Below are 17,922 nucleotides of genomic sequence, written 5' to 3'. Positions count from 1 at the left end.
AAAATTGTTACGGCATTCGATTTGTAAACCGAATCAGCTGTTAGAACGCATGGTTGCATTTCACTGTATTTTCTATGTTTGTCCGAGTGTGCACTTTCTGTAAAATAAAGATTTAAAATTTTGCCTTATGCGAGCTCGAGTAAATTGAGGTGCAGTAAATTGAAATTTCCTAGAATATTTTTTCACTGCATTTATGTAAATATTTATTTATTTATTTATTACAATTATTTATTATTTTTCAATTTTATTAATTGTTAAACATCTTATCAAATTTTCACGATGGTAACATCTAATTTACTTAATTTTTATTTAATTTACCCTACTCGAAATTCTGGTAAATAACAACATTCGCTCCCATACCGACATTATTTACTAATTCCCTCAATTTACTTGAACTCGCACACAGTCGCAGTGATCCTGTATGCAAACAAATATTCAGAGAAAAGTGAAGAAGTGTGTTACAAGCAGCAAGTACATAATAGTTAAGTAAAAACAACTACATAAGTGAAACTGGCACTAATTGTAATAAAATGGATGAATTCATGGACCTAAACCTTAAAATGATTTCGAATTTACTTAAATTTTTGAATAGCGATAATAGCGACAGTGAGTCAATTTAAAATACTGTGAACGGTATTAATATTGAGGTGGAGAATATGAGTATGGGATTATTTAAACGAATTTTTTTTGGAATGAAGTGTTCATTTCTTTGGTGACCGCATATTTCACTTCTATTTTTCTTAATTAAAAATAATACATAATAAGTATTAATCACTTCATCCAAAAACGTGTACCAATACAAATATAAAAATTGATATTTACTGTCAAAAGATTTTGTAACTTTAATATGTAATAGTGAATATAAAAACATATGTACGTTAAACAGTGTACTTCACTATATTTTACTTAAAAGCAGTTCTATTTGTAATTTGCTACTTTCAGAAGAAAAAAAGTTGATCATATTAATCTAATCAATTTTCCTATTTATTAGCTTTAAAAGTATGCGAACTTAGGACTTAATTATTCCATATATGCTCAGATTATTTTTCAAGTTATTATAAAAGTAATGAAATCAATTTCTGTCGTAAATAGTCTGAAAAGAGTTTTTTTTGTTAATAACTTTTAGGGTACTAAGCACAGCTTAACATCAAATGCAATTATAAATTGGGTAAATATTTTAAAATTAGTTTTAAGGTTTGGATATAAGCTATCAACTGACAGCAAATTTTTAAGCTACTCCAAATTTTTGTGCGTAAACGTTCGTAAAATTGTTTTTTAAATATATTTTAAATTATATTTAAGTCTCATTATAACAAAAATTATAATAGTATTATAATTAATTTTTGTCAAAAATATAAAAAAAATTCTATAAAATAAATTAAAATAAAAACCTAAAAATAAATTTAAAAATAAAATAAATAAAAATCTTTTTATTTTTTCCATAGAAACCTTCATTAACAAAAATCTTACCAATAAAGTGAAAATCCAAACTATTCAAAATTAGAAAAAAAGCGTATTAAAATTATTTAAAGTAAAAATAATATTAATTTTTTGCATTATAATATTTTACTTATACTATTTAAAATGTTATAATAAAATTAAAAATAAATTATTGACTACTTTCATAAGTTTTTATTTTAATAAAAAATTATTTTTTTATTAAATTTATTAATAAATATATTTTTTATTTACATATTTCATATTTTTGTTAAATGTTGATTTCAGTTTTCTTGATTTTATTTTTAAGTAAATTTTTTTCATATTCTTTCTGTAAATATATTTATCAAAATTATAAAATTTTTAAAAAACATAATCATCTCCCACAATGTACAAAAAGTATTTAATGTAGTTTTATATATATTAATTATAATAACATTTTTTTGATAACTTTTACTATTATATTTTTTTTTGGCTTTTAAGTTATATATTATTTTTATCATTATTTTTTTGTTTAATTTAGTTTTAATTTTAGTATACAATTTTTCTTTTTTTTAATTGTAAATTTTATTAATTTAATTTTAATTTTTGATTAGTATTTTAATTTAATAAAACGTTTTTTATATTAATCTAATAATTCTTTATATTAAAAAATATATTATTTTATATTCTTATATATACAGTCAAACTTTCATAACTCAAACTTCTATAACTCGAATTTTCTATAACTCCAACTAAATAGAGTGCGAAAGGATTTAGTGAACAAATTACATACAATTACAAAAAAACTCTTTAACTCGAAGTCTCCATAACTTTCAAGTTATGAAAGTTTGATTCTATTTTACAGTTATATATTTTTTAACGGACTAATTGGTCAATGTTAAATAACAAAAAAAACTTTTAAAATTAGTTTTAAAAAATATATTTTACATTTATATATTGAATATATTAATTGATAACAAAAATTTTTGTCTTATATTTTACATACATGTATTTTATATATATTTTATATTATTTCACGACAATATATTTTATATTTTGAATTTATATATATCATATTTATATAATCCATATTCATATATTTTAAATTGACATATCTTATGTTTATATATTTTTAATTCATATATTTCGTATATATTTTATATTAATTCACGGCAATGATTTTCATTCGTATATTTTATGTTCATATATTTTATATTCATATATATCATATATATTATATTAACTCATGACATATTATATATTTCATATATTATTATATTCATATATTTCATATAAATTTCACATTAATTGATAACAATAATTTTTATTCATATTTTTTATATTTATGTATTTTAAATTTATATATTTTAAATTTATATATTTTACATTCAAATATTTCGTATATATCTAAATTAATTCACTACAATAACTTGCGTTCATATATTTTTTATATTTATATTTTGAATTTTTATATTATAATTGTTTATATTTTATGTTCATATATTTTAAATTCATATATTTCATATAAATTTTATATTAATTGATAACAATAATTTTTATTCATATTTTATATATTTATGTATTTTAAATTTATATATTTTAAATTTATATATTTTACATTCAAATATTTCGTATATATCTAAATTAATTCACTACAATAACTTGCGTTCATATATTTTATATATTTATATTTTGAATTTTTATATTATAATTGTTTATATTTTATGTTCATATATTTTTAATTTATATATTTGATATATATTTTATATTAATTGATATTAATAATTTTTATTGTTATATTTTATATTTATGATTTTTAGATATATATTTTATATTAGTTTACAAACCGGCAGACGGCAAAAATGCCATTGTTATAAGCTTTATATATATAATATAATTGCTATAATTTTTTATGTAATGTAAAATATTTTAGATGAAGTAAAATAAAACTAAAATACTACTACTACTGTTAATTTACAACAATAATTTTCATTCAAATATTTCATATTTTTATATATTTTTTATACATTTTGTATTAAATCAAAATAATAATTTTCATGCAAATATTTTAAATTTATATATTTTAAATTTATATACTTTACATTTACATATTTTGTACACATTTTATATTAATTTATGACAATAATTTTCATTCATATATTTTATATTCTTTATTTTGAATTTCTAAACTTTGAATTTATATGTTATATGTTTATATATTTTTAATTAATATATTTCACATATATTTTATATTAAGTTGTAATAATTATTTTTATTTATATTTTTTTTATTTATATATTTTAAAATTATATTTTATGTTCATATATTTTACATTTACATAATTCATATATATTTTATATTAATTCATGACAATAATTTTCATTCATACATTTTTTTATAAACTTATCACGAAAAAGCTTGTGATTAGTAAAGCTCAAAGTATGCTCCATTGTTTCGTGTTCATCACGTTTCGTTGGGGCATTTCTATTCTCACAACATTTTGGTTTGTTCAGTCATCGTTCAAATTTGTGCTCGTTAACGTCTTAGCGGGTTTGTGGTTATGCCAAAGAAATGTGTGTGTACGGTTTCATTTGAATAAATTGTCGCAGCGCGGTAGTGAGGCGTAACGAACAAATAGCGGTATTTCGTTTTTTATTTTTAATTTATAGAAAAGTTAACAATGAAATGTGTTGCTTTCATAAATGATTTAAGAATTTGCAAGAAAATAGCATGAATAACATAATAATGTAAATGTACTAATAAAAAAAAGAAAGGTAAATACAAGTTTGTAGTGCAGTGTGTAGTAATTTGAAGCAGAAAAGCGGTAAACGTGAAATGAAACTATGCTGAAGTTAATTTCTGATTGCGGCCATCTTAACGACTGCGTTAATAAAAATAACAGTTTAAATAATTGTTGAATAAAATCACAAGAATTTATTTATAAATAATTAAATAAAAATTATTTGCATAGTTGCATAAATACAATTGCATGCGAATTGTTATTGTTTTATTTTTTTTTTGATTTGTATATGCCGCTTAAGCACAACAATACTTTTTTAACCAAAAAAAAAAAGAAAAACAATTACAATTTATATAAACAAAAGCAAAAATACTGCCAACAAATTTGTTAAGAAATAAAAATATGAATAAGGCAACGTTCTAAATTTATCGGTTTATGTTGTTAATTTTTATTAGCTTGGCTTAGAAACATAATATAGTGTGTAGCAAATTGCTGCCCACCAGTGCGTCATATCTGCAAACGTGTATGTGCATATTTTTATACACATTTGCCAACATATGCATGTGTATTCCTGCACGTATGTACGTTTGTGCTTGCGTATTCCTAACTTGATTTAACCAGTAAACAGAATAAAGGTGTTGATCTTGCTTAAGGAATTTAAAATAAAAATTAAAAAAATATTTAAACAGTGAAGTAATCGTACTCACACTCATTTTATTATCTCTCCCTCTCTTTCGGCATTAAGCAAAATATTTAAGCCAAGCTTTTGCGTAAAGTTTTTGGCCCAGTGAAAAGTAATTATGTGAAACGAAGTGAGAATTGAAACGGCTATTGTTTTGTTTTTGTTTTTGCTTTTGCGTGATTATTAAAAGTTCTAAGAGCAAAAGAGCAACAGGTTAAATTAACTTGGCACAAAATAAACAAGAAAAGTATAAATAAATACGTTTTGTTTTTGCGAGCTAGAGAGCGGAACACGGACGGCTTTTAAACGAACCCACATTTAATGAATTAAACGGCAAAAGCAATTTTATTTATTCGCAAAGGCACAAACACAGAAGCAATAAGACAATTTAAAATCGCTCAGGTGAGTGCTTCCCTTCGTGAACACAAATGAACAAGTTAATTTTTAACTGAATTTCAATTTTTTCCCTCCATAAATATTTATATTGAAACCAAGACAAGTTTTTGTTTTGTTTATATTAATACTAACTCGTTTCTTACGAATAAATATTCTGTTTATATTGTTTATATTATGAGAAGAAAAAAAAGATATATTGCTGTTTTTTTTATGCAAATTGATACTTAATCATAATAAATAACGTCTAACCATTTTTATAGACGACACAGAGGAAGGAAGTTGACAGGAATTTGCACTGTAAATACATTTTTTATGAGTTATGACTGTGCACTGACAGTCATAACTCGAATTACCTTCAAACATAAACATTTGCTTAGTGATTAGTCGAAGCGAATTCAGTAGAAAGGAGAGTTTACCTTTCAAAAGCCGTTGGTTCAGGTTTTAGATTACCCATCATTAATTACTGATTGGACTTCCTGTGAAGAAAGCGAACTTCCATTTATAATTAAAGAGTGTCGCTTACTCTTAAACAATAGTTACACATAATATATATACCAATAAGTTCGCATGCTTACGTTATTTATATTATCATATATGGTATTTCACGAATAAAGGTTTTCAAAACTGCTGATAAATTGTAGGATGAGAAGGAGGGAAATAAAAAATAAAGAATTTGGTACTTTATATAGTGCATGGCTATTTTGAAATATTCGACGTCTGTGGATAACTAATCATGGTGTACTTCTTAAAAAAATTTTTTTAGAAATCAAAATGTCTTTTATACTCTTATAAAATTTTCAGTAATAAAAATAAAATAAATACCTGAAAACCTTAAAAATGGTCGCCCTCAAAACCTTGCTCTTAAAGACAGTGATTATTTTTCTTTAAGGACAGGACGGCACTTAATAAACAGCTTGATAAAATTACATAAAGCAAATTCTAGAGCATATTTTGCATAACTGCCTGACTCTCTCGAAAACTTGACAAAAGAACTTGAGGGCTGTCAGTTGCACAGGACTGGAGCACATGCTAATACAATTCGCTAATAATACGCGCATCCTGATTTATACTATCATTAAAAGTAAGACTCTGATCTGGTATCGCAATGGATTTAAACGGTCTAACCGTGGTCTTTTTGGCATACCAGCATAACCTATAAAATCATATTATTATACACAACATTTATTTAACAACATATTTTTGTTTTAAGTCAAATCAACCATTCAAAAGCTTTTCCCACATTTCTGTAACTATCGTACGTAATAATTTGTTAAGATCTTTAAAATACTTTGTCTTTAATTTCGACAAGTTGTTCCTCAGATTCATAAAGTCTTTTTTCTTGACACATCCTCTTTAGGTTTGTTTTCCAGACTGCTGAAGACAAACTCTAACGAATATGTCAGATGAAGATCGATTCAATATTAAACTTGATTGAACTATTTTAATTCACAAAAATTAATCTATAATAAATATGTACTTCCTTCCAGTCTTCTTCTAGACTAGACTATACTTCTTTATAATCATTATCCGATGAATAATTTATTTATTTTTATTAAGTATGTTATTTGAAGAAAAATAAAAGTTTCGTTATTGTCTAATATACAATGTAATATACAAATTATTTTGTACATTATTTTACAATTATACAGTATGTATAAATATTGTAATACAAAAATAAATATTTTTAAACTGGCAGTTCTCAAAAATATTTTATATTGTCGGTTATCGTAATAAAAATAAACTAATTTCGGTAATTTCTAACCTATTTTTTACATTTATTAGTCTAGTTTTGTTTATAAAACTGTATAATAAAGTTAATAAACTAACACGATGAAAAACTAATTATTTTAAATTTTAGTGCTATTATTAACCACTTTAGAGCTATTTTCTGTTTAGTTTTTTCACGGAAACTATAAAGACGAAGTGATGAGATGAAGTATAGCGTAAGCTTGTTTCAATTTAATATATGGTACATGTAACAGATACATATCATTAACCTTTTCAAAATTTTCAACTGGTACTTTGTTTGGATTAAAAGCTCTATATATAAAAGAACAATTATGTTGTTTATATTATACACAGTTGAAATGTATTTCAGAGCTAAAGTTTAAGATTGATTAAAGCTTCACATGTGTATTTCTATTGGAGAGGAACTTAGTTTCAGTGCTATTATAAAGCATTTTAGAACTGATCTATATTTAGCACTTAAGCATGTTGATAAAATCTGCTATGTATTAGTTTGATGAACTGTTTACGCTTTGGTTCACACACATACAAGTCAATAAAAAGAATCGATCTTGACTTTATATTGTAATTTTGACTGCATGAAAAAAATCTGTGTTGCAGAAATGCTGTACCTAAATCTGGATTTTAAGTAATTTAAATTTAATTATCAGTGCACATATTTGTCAATAGTTTATTTCCACAACTATATATATTAGACCTTCAAAATTTGCTAAAATATTTATTACAAAGTGCAACAGATATCGTATCCTGCACAAAACATACTATCACATATTTTTGATTTAGCGTAATAATGTTTATCTTTTATCTATCTTTCAACAATATTATAATTTATATAAATAAAACATTTTAAATAAATAAATTTTTAAATAAGTAGTGAATTAATGTTTTGTCGTGAAATAATAAATGTTGAATATATTGAACTTAGGGATAACATATCTTTGATCCTTGTTGTTGTTTTAATTAATAATCGGAAATGAAATTAATATCTTTAGGATTATTGATTGACATTATTAATAAGTCTATACACTGAAAAAATCTTTTCTTTTAAGCAAAACATTAATCAATTTTTTTTAAATCTAAATTAAAAATTTGTTATTAATTAATTTAATAATATTAAGATAGGAATTTTTAAGTTATTTCACATACAATATTTAAATAAAATTAGAAATAATGAGCTTTTATCTCAAAAAACATATTTACTTATAATCATAATTGTGCATACACGTATATATACATTACAACAACAACGAAAACAATAATAATAGCAGTAATGGTAGTAATAAATAATCTGAAGAAAAAAAGTGCTGTTAAAACTGCATGAAAAAAGAAATATATTATGTTAATATAAAAAAATAAATCAAAAATATATATACTAAAAGAATTTATTTTTTTATTATTTTAAAATACACTTATAACATATTAATCCTTTTTTGATTTAAAGCTATGAACAGTCCGAATTCTACCTGTAATATATAATAAAAACTCATTTTCTGTATTAAAATTGCATATATAAAATAATTATTTGAGTTTTTTACGAGAAATTCTAAATAAAATTTTATTTTATTCAGATCAAATGAGGTTATATATTCCCTAATTATCACATAATCAGTATGTGTAGATTGAAAAGTTCTCAAAAATGTTCTTAATGCACGTTACATATATTCGGTATGGGTCGACATGCCTCAACATTTTCAGAATATTTTAAGTAATTATTGCAATATGTTTTATAATAAATTCAATATGTATTATAAAACAATATATTATTATTATTTTTTAAATTCTGCATGCATTTTTATAATTTGTAAATAAGCTGGATTCAACGAAATGCCTGTCTTTCTGTAAGACTGTTCAAGATAATGATATTAAGTTGTGTATTGTTTTTTTATGACCACTCAGTTTATAATGGTCATCTTATAAGGTTTTTGTTTTAAAATACACCAAACCTGAAGTATCAACTTCCAGGAATTTCATTAATGGGCAGATTTTTATGGTTAACCAGTAATTTTTATGTGTTGTAGCCAAGAAGAAGATACCCTTTTTTATTATTATTTGTCATAAGCCTGATTTTGATCTTTCCATTTATTTACTATAAAAGTTTAAGCTATATTTTTGATTTAGATCTTTCCATTTATTTACTATAAAATATTTAGCTATATTTATGAAAAACTATATTTAAGTTAATGAACCATAATCGGGAATAGGATCTTCGCTTTTTGGATCTCTTTATATATTTACATTGATTGTTAATACATAAAAGTCATGTTTTAGTTATTAATGCTCAATTTCAGTTGTAAAATTTCAAAGTCAATAATTCATACATGTTTTGTATATAATTTATATATGTTGACCATATGTGTTTTATAGCAACTTAGCTATGTGTAAGTTTATGAAAAATGATTTTTCTAGGATCACAAAACCTAATTTTATCCAAAAAAGACCAAATTTCTACTAGTCAACTGCTTCAAATAAAGCCGAATTAATGAGATACTACAGTGTCGGTGCTGACAGGGTATTTAGTATTAGGAAGACAAACAAAAAGACTTGGTTTACCCTCTAACAATTTTTATCGGGGCTGTGACCCTGCGGCTGAGCATTAAACTATAATTCATTTTATAAGTCAGTCACTATTATTGGCTAGGAGAACATTTCAAATCTTTATGACGTCTTTTTTAACTGACGTGACAGAAATTTTACTTTTTAAAATTGGGCAGAAAGTATAGACTTCTAATTGAACGAAGGTCTTCTAACTTCTCATAGAAATGCTGTAAGGTTGTTCTTAAGGTCTGACGATGTAGGGATAACGTTCTCCTTTTTAGATTAAAGTGATCTTTAGTGCACTATACTGCCACATTACTCTAACCTAACCTATGCTTCCTATCGTAGTGGTAGTTCGACAATCAGACATGTCAATGCTGTCTTGAGAATGTAGATATATCAAACTATTTTCTGTGTTATTGCGCAAAATTTGCAAGAGTAAGAATAAGACTATTGGATGTGAATAATGTCAATATTCTCTCTTTACCTAACCTTATATTCATTATGAAAACTAAAATATTTGTGGTATAGTAATTTTTTTGTTTTTTCTTTTGTATTTTGTCTCCTATCTCCTATTTATTCGCTCTATTTTCGGCTTTGAACACAATAGTTTGCAAGTTTTCGCTTGGACTCTAGTTTGGCTTCGAAAAAAAACTCTTCTACCCACTGTATTAATTTGTATCTAATAGGTTTGAATATTAAAATCAATATTTCCTTATCAGTCAGTTTGGTTAGGTTAAACCGGTGATCCCATGGATCCACTTAGCTCTATGGGCCCATTTTTTTACCGTATAACTAAAAACTCAGGGGTTAGAACCATTTGGATTCCTTTTCAGTAACATCGAATAATTTCCATTTATTCCAAGACCTTCTTGTTTCGTTTTGTTGAAAATTTCCCAAAGCAATGATTTGAGTTTGGTAAATTGAAGTAAGTAAGAAGATTATAAAGTAATTGGGGTGTGCGATCAATTAACAGTAGATGGGGATGGCTAAACTTAATATAATTAAAATTCTAAACACACAAAAAAGTAAACAAACTTAATTTCAGGTTGCCTTAAAGGTTGATATTGAAATGATCTACACGGTTGTCTATATATACTTTCCTACATGGCGTACAAATGCTATACCTTGAACTTCTGAACAATTTTAATAAAAATTTCAATAAATTTAGAAATAATTTTATTATATTTGTAATTATTTAAAATAATTAATTTTATAAGAGTAATTATTTTTGTGTATTCATTTTTACAATGATTTTCAGGAACTAGTGAATCTGACAAATATGATATCACCGAAAAAATCTTGAACTAATTTGATTTTGATGAAACTCATCAAGAAAAGTCATTAAAATCCCTTCCAATAGATTTTGATATGTTATTGCAAGTGTGGATATATATTTTACGTTGAAAGTATCTAGTATTTTTAATATAAAGGCGTACATAAAAAAGATTCCTACAGTTTCTATAAGTTGATAATACTATGTTGTTTCTGTACGATATTTAAGAGCGGTTTATTATCTATTGTTACCTATCTATATATACAGCAGATATTAAAATTAATGTGTAAGAAATTTTAGCAAAAATTTCGATTAATGTGTTCTAACAAGCACCGTACCCACTTGGCTTTCTATGATTTCTGTGTAATTGTGGTCATAACAAACATTTAGCTAAAGAAGTTAAAGATATAACCCCGAGTCAGTCTAGTAATATGGAGAATTCAAGCTCTGGATTTGTTTTACAAACGATGAGACCTATTTTGATTTATTAATAATCTTTTGTGTTTTTCTTTTAATACTTACTAAAATGTACAGTTTCAACTATTTTTGCCTTTTAAATAATTTTTATTACATTTATTTTTTTGCATTTATATGAACTCAACAATTTCATCTTTAAAGTTTATTGTGAATGCGATTTGAGTTTGCGGCTTTCCATATATTATTATTGTACTCAGTTTACTTACCTACCTATTATATTTTCTTGATTTCTTCTTAAGAGATAACGACAAATTTCTTGGTTTTGCTGTTATTTCATACGGAGGTGGATATTAAATATGACACAGTTTTACATATTTTATGTGCTCGTATATGACTGTTTACTCATGCGTTTTTCCCGCAGCTATTGAAAACCGCACTTAAGTTTACGGCGCACAAACTTGACACACAAATCACAAGCATCACTTGAACCTTTCGAAAATATAAAAATATTTCTTACATTTTCTTCTCCATAGAGGAATTTACCGCAAAAGAGTTACTTTTTAAAGTTTTCTTCACAATTCTACCTTCATTCTTTTATCCTCTGCAATTTTCGCCAAACCATAAACTTTTACCTGATTTTCCTTTAATTTTGACCAATTTGTCAAATTGCACTTGCCAAACTCATTTCGGCTAATAACCTAGAAAAGAAGAGATTCGTGACCTCTTAATGATGTTTTCCATTTATTTTAATGATAGTGAATTTGGTAAAATTTTAAATTAGTTTACCTATAATTTTTCCCTTTCGCCTTGCGATTTCGTGCTCTTCACTTCAGCAATCAGATTTTGTTGCAATTGTTTCTACTTTGGAAAAGTTTTATTTACAACCAACAATAAATTTTCATATTGACATTTTTAATGTAATTTTTTATCATTTTTAAAAAGTTTTAATCGAGACCATGAACTGCTTTTTTATAATCAAGTATGCATCACAATTGAAAGTTCATAGAGAAAGGAAGCTTCGGACACCGTTTAACGCAAGGAATGATGGTTTTTTTATTAATTAAATTTATAATCTGCTTAATAGTATAATAAATTACAATGATATGTTATAATGGTCAATGTTGTAATGATATGGTCAATAAATTGGATTTATTGCTGAATGGATTGTGAAGTGAGTGTTTGAAATTAATTTCTACTTGCAGTGAATGTGTCAGTGATGGTATAGTCATCAGTTTACATGGTAAACAGTTTACGTTGTAAGCCATAAAATTAAACGAAATTTGATTATTCTGACCTTTAGGTACTATAAAATATTAGTTCTTATTAGGCCTTATCCCAAAACTTGTTAAAACAGCAGTATTTATCCTAGAGGTCTTTCTACTACACATCAGTACTATCTCTACAGGTACATTTAAAAAATTATGCTACCTATACACCTATAGGATTATTAAAAAGCGCTACAGAATGACAAAATTAACCCAAAAAAGAAAAAAAAATAATATTTAGCAGTCATTTATGCTACTAGGCTTATTGCCTAGTAGTAATATCATACTTTCAATGAAATATCATGATAATTAGTTATAAAACTGTATTATATCCATCATATGGACTCATAGGCTTACGCTCTTGGCCCTGTAGGCGCTTAAAGAAAATACTGGCATTAAAACTATCGTCGTTTTTGTATGCCAAAATCTGATCTCTCCCACATATTTGTCTTTAGCAAAAACCCTGGAAAAATCAGTCCAGTAAATCATATAACAAATAAAATATGAAATTCAGGTATTGGGAGTACTGTTTTGCAGTATATGTTGATGTTAAACAAGTTATCGATAGAGTGTGACATAAAGAACATTATCTTCAATATCTAGTTCTTCAATGAATGATGTCTTGATGTCTTATTTTCCATTGTTCTAGTGCTAATATCTTTTCATTTTTTCTTCGACTTCGCCTATGAATGCTTGGGTCGTTGGACCCTTCCTGCATATTCAGTTCACTTCAGATATTTTTGTCAGTAGCTCTCTGATTTAATTACAAAAGCATTTTATTCTTTAATTTTCAATTAGCCCTGAACTATCGTGAGTTATGGGGAATCAAAATTAATTATATATATATCTATATTCTTCGAATACAGAGATACACTTGTCTATCTATAAGACCAAAACTATGGTAGTTGCTATTTTAATGCATTTGGAATTTAATATTATTCATATTTAATTTTTTAATAATAATAGTATATATTATATACATATAATAGTATATAATAAGGGGTCATAAGGGTGACGGAACTCCAGTCAGACAATTGGGAGACTGAAGGTCTGAACGCCAACACAAATGGAAAAATTAATTAAATATTAATATTAATGCTTTTTAATAAAGGAAAATTATTTAATTATTGATTTTTGTTTAATTTAATTATTGATTTTATTAACTTTTGTTTTGAAATTTTTATTTTCAAATAAATAATATTTATATTTTCCAATAATCAGATATATGTATTGTGTTTATTGAAATCCTTCAGTTCTTAAAGTGTTCCTTAATTAAAAAGTCAGTCAGTGCTGACTCATTTATACCAGTAAATTTTTATTATGTTTTTTTTTTTGTATTAATAAATTGTTGTTTTTTTGTGATTAGCTGATAACGTGTGTAACACTTTCCCTCAGACAAAAGAAACCACTTAGCATTATTTCTTGTACACGTACTTGAAGTTTTCTAGAAGAAAATCAAAGAAGACCTCGCTGAGATTTAAGCACGTTTTTGGTTGGTTGCATTGACATGTTTCATTGACAACGCGTGGTTGGAAAGGAATTACTTGCATAAAGTTTCCATTGTTTTAAAATATTAGCTTTTATATATATTTTCACACATTTTATTTCTTAAAGTTTCCACTTGAAAGTCCATAAACATCAAATATCACAATTGGAAACAGTGTTAGTGCTGGGTTTTTTTTTCTTCAGTTGCAATTGTCTATCTGTGAGAAAATATATTTTGCATTCCAATTTTTTTTACATTATTTTTTATAAAATTATCAAAGAAATTAATTTTTTAATTTAAGTTTTTAAATGCGAGAAAATTTTTTTATAAAAAGAAACAAATTACTATATTGTGTAAAAATTTTTTTAAAATTTTAAATAATTTTATCATTTAAACAATTATTAATTTAATCATGTGAAATTTTAATTCATTTTTAATTTCTATAAAAAAAAAAAATGCATAATTGAGTCATTTTATTTGGCAGTGATTAATATTTTTGAAGTGTAGTTTGATGAAATTTGAAGAATCATTAAATAATAGTTAGGGGGAAATGGAATTTTGATTTAAGGAGTTAACAAACTTAAGTTAATAATTTTAAAATGTTTACATTTTTACAAGGTTTCAATGAAAATTCTAATCGCTTGATTAAATGCAGCATAACTGAAACTATTGGACTGATTCACACATTTTCAATATATAACGAAATTTAGTGATTTTAGCAAAGGTCTTTAAGAAATATTATATCACCTGCTTATCATTAAAAAGGTAGACATACGTAAATAGAGATAAATATATAGAAGAGTATAACTTGGTATGAGTAGGATCGGTGTTGGTTATACCGGCGATCCCAAGGGTTCCGCTATTGAACTGCATTTTTAATAGTTTCTTTAGCTAGTTCTAGCACATTTTTTTTAAAGTCTTGTTCTGTGAATATGTTGTTGAGTTCAAGAAGTATGAATAAACCACAGGATGCCATGCTTGGAAAATAGGGTGGATGCAGTGATCCTATGTTTTGGTTCAAACTGTTGGGTAAACAACAAATTTTCGGATTAAAGTTTACTGTTAGTGTTTAAAACATTCATAAAAATCGCTCTACAGGAATTGTGTGATATCCTCCACTGATAGTTTTTCTAAAAGTAAGCACAATTTATTTATTTTGCCCACATTTTTACCACTGAATAATGGGTTAGCACGCACAAATTTCTTGTTATTGTTTTCTAGACTTTTCTGAAAGCTTTTGTATTATACATAAACATGAGGTTGCGATATACAATTATCACCAAAAGCTTTTTTATCATTCTTAAAACGTCATTACATTTGATTTTGCTTAAATTTCAGACAAAACTGTGATCTATCTCTGATCTATATGTGATCTAATCAGATCACTCTGTTCTGGTCTGATCTCTCTGATTTGATCTCTCTGATCTGATCCGATCTCTCTGATCTGATCCGATATCTCTGATCTGATCTGACCTGATCGCTTTGATATGATCTGATCTCTCCGATTCGATTTCTCTGATTTGATCTGATCTCTCTAAACTGATTTTGTCATAAAAAAATTGCTAAACATAATATTGTACATCAAATTCATTTTCTTAGTAAATGTAAGGTATGCAGCAAAACTACCTGCATATGTAAATGTAAACCAATACACAAAACAATACTCGGCACATTAAACAAGACACGGAGTTGATATTTTTAAAATTGGTTTTACTCATTCGTCTTACTCTATAATTTAAGCCCCGATTAATAAGCACGTAAACATATAAAAAAACAGTGTAGAACTGTTATACAGGTCATATTTTTTCAATAACAAATGATCAATTTCGGAAACCATTTATTTTAATTAGATTAATGCTACCATTTTCCTCTATTTCCCATCAATATAAATCTGTTAATTAATAGAATTAATACTCGCCTACTTCGTAACTTAGTAAATAAATAGCTCTGTAACTAACACCTTTCCCTTTTGTTTTTTCCCTTCTGATTTTTCCTATTAAATTAAAATATTAGCAACTCTGTACTAATGGATTCGGTTAGCATATTTTTCGAAAGTTTCACGATTACTAAATAGGTCACTGGAGTGTTTGTTTACATGGCTCGAGTGAATAATGTAGCTGCAACTGATGGAAATCAAATTTCATATTGTCGTCATAATTGTGAACATTTCAGTTTTATTTTATTCAGTAACTGATGTGACGTGTTTTATTCCCTTGGTTGAGTGTTCGTATTGTCACAAATTTTGTCCAGCACGCAAATGTGACATTGACATAAACAGACCGACAGCATTGTTCTGTACATTGACATATTCCATTTGGAGCCACCACTTGTATATGCAAAACGATGGTAAATGATAAAAAGAATGAAATTTATATTCAACCAACAGCATAAAAAAATATTTTTAAAGCACAATCCACTGGATAATAAATTTCATGAGTTTAAAAAAAATTTGCAAATCAGAAGAAAATATTTACGACATACTGCACGCAATGCATATAACTTTTTTACGCAATATTACAAGTATAATTAAATATATATTATTTACGAGTATGTCCATATACTATATGTTTATTATAGATATGTACTATACAGACATACTACCATTTATGGTAACAGTTGCGTGCTAAGAAAATAATCAAAATCCATGGCACTAGAGGTATTTTAAGTAACACTTAAAGAGTAGTCACGAAATTTTTAATTTTTGCTTGATAATACTACGCAATCAAAACAATTTCGTCATAGTTGACTTGTATTATTAAACTAAGTATAGAAGTTTACACTCCAACATATAAAAACTTAGAATGACTGTTAGGTCTGAGTTAAGTTCCGTTCAAAAATTTATTGTTATAAGAAAATAAAATAAGTATCAATCAACTTATAAATAGTTTGTACTATAAATAGTCATAGACAGTGATGGTATTAAGATCTATATCAGTGGCAAAATTAGGGGAAAAATTGATTTTGACAGTATGGTTCCCCAGATTAAAATGGCAGAGCATATGAAATCCTCAGTACATGGTACTAAGAAACCAAGTGCATGGCAGAGCGTATGTACTTTTAATAATAAGAGAAAAAAAATTGAAATGACTTTTCTTCCTCCTTGGAATAAAATAAAATTGGGCATCTACTAAGTACTGGCTCCAAGTGCAGCAGAACACTGCGACTATGATTGATCATTTGTGCTTCATACGGACCCTAACTGAACAGAAGCCATTTTGCTTTAGGAATAAAAGGCAAAACGTCAGCTGTTGACGGCATCGTAACATCAGATGATGATTTGATCTCTAGGCACAATATACTCCTCCTGGTCTATATCCTTATAGATATCTGGCCTTATATATATATAAGGCCAGACAGGTATAGAAAATGTGGCTAGTGGTCTCATCCATCTTCAAACAAATTCCATATACTGTTTTCTCAGATGGATTCACATTTTGTTTACGTGATAAGACAAAACATTATGATCGAGCAGATAACCTACACTTATAATAACCTCAGCTCTTTGCTATTATGAAATGATGCACTACTATTGTTATACGAATTCTTTATCTCTTAAAGTGAAGAACAAAACAAATATAATGAATAATTCAAAGTAAGAATATGGGTTGGTCCAGTGGCGTAACTACATTTTTTAGGACTGTTAGCAAATTCTAACTAAGGGGCCCCTATCAACATACTAAGGGGCCCCTCTTTTTATACTCTTTACACGAAAAAATGTGAAAAGGGTATATAAGGTTTGTCAAGATTTTCGTAACGCATTAAAGGAAACGTCGGAAATATCATTAAATATATATCAGTACAATATATATATACTTTTTCAGTTCAAACTACTCTCTCAGCTTTTGAACTCTTCGAATGAAACTTTACACACATACTTTTCGGGAGCCGACCCTGTTCACCATTTGATTTGATTGAAATTGGACGTCTATTTCTTGTAGCTGTGATATAAACTTAACAATC

The 17,922-nt window shown here is 26.2% G+C and overlaps 1 protein-coding gene across 1 annotated transcript in view; it reads right to left on the bottom strand.

Moving 5' to 3' along the window:
- Positions 1-7,147: 7,147 nt before the first annotated feature.
- The window catches only part of LOC119682375 (zinc transporter ZIP1-like), an 18,340-nt gene continuing 7,565 nt past the window's right edge, over positions 7,148-17,922 (bottom strand). The window contains exon 3 of the mRNA XM_038095806.1: positions 7,148-7,277. Coding sequence (XP_037951734.1) covers positions 7,148-7,277 — 130 coding nt within the window. The remainder of the gene's footprint in view (positions 7,278-17,922) is intronic.

Source organism: Teleopsis dalmanni, chromosome 1, assembly GCF_002237135.1.
Source record: "Teleopsis dalmanni isolate 2A chromosome 1, ASM223713v2, whole genome shotgun sequence".
Classification (NCBI taxonomy): domain Eukaryota; kingdom Metazoa; phylum Arthropoda; class Insecta; order Diptera; family Diopsidae; genus Teleopsis; species Teleopsis dalmanni.
Note: the sequence above shows the minus strand (reverse complement) of the source record. Positions and strands in the feature narration are given on the sequence as shown.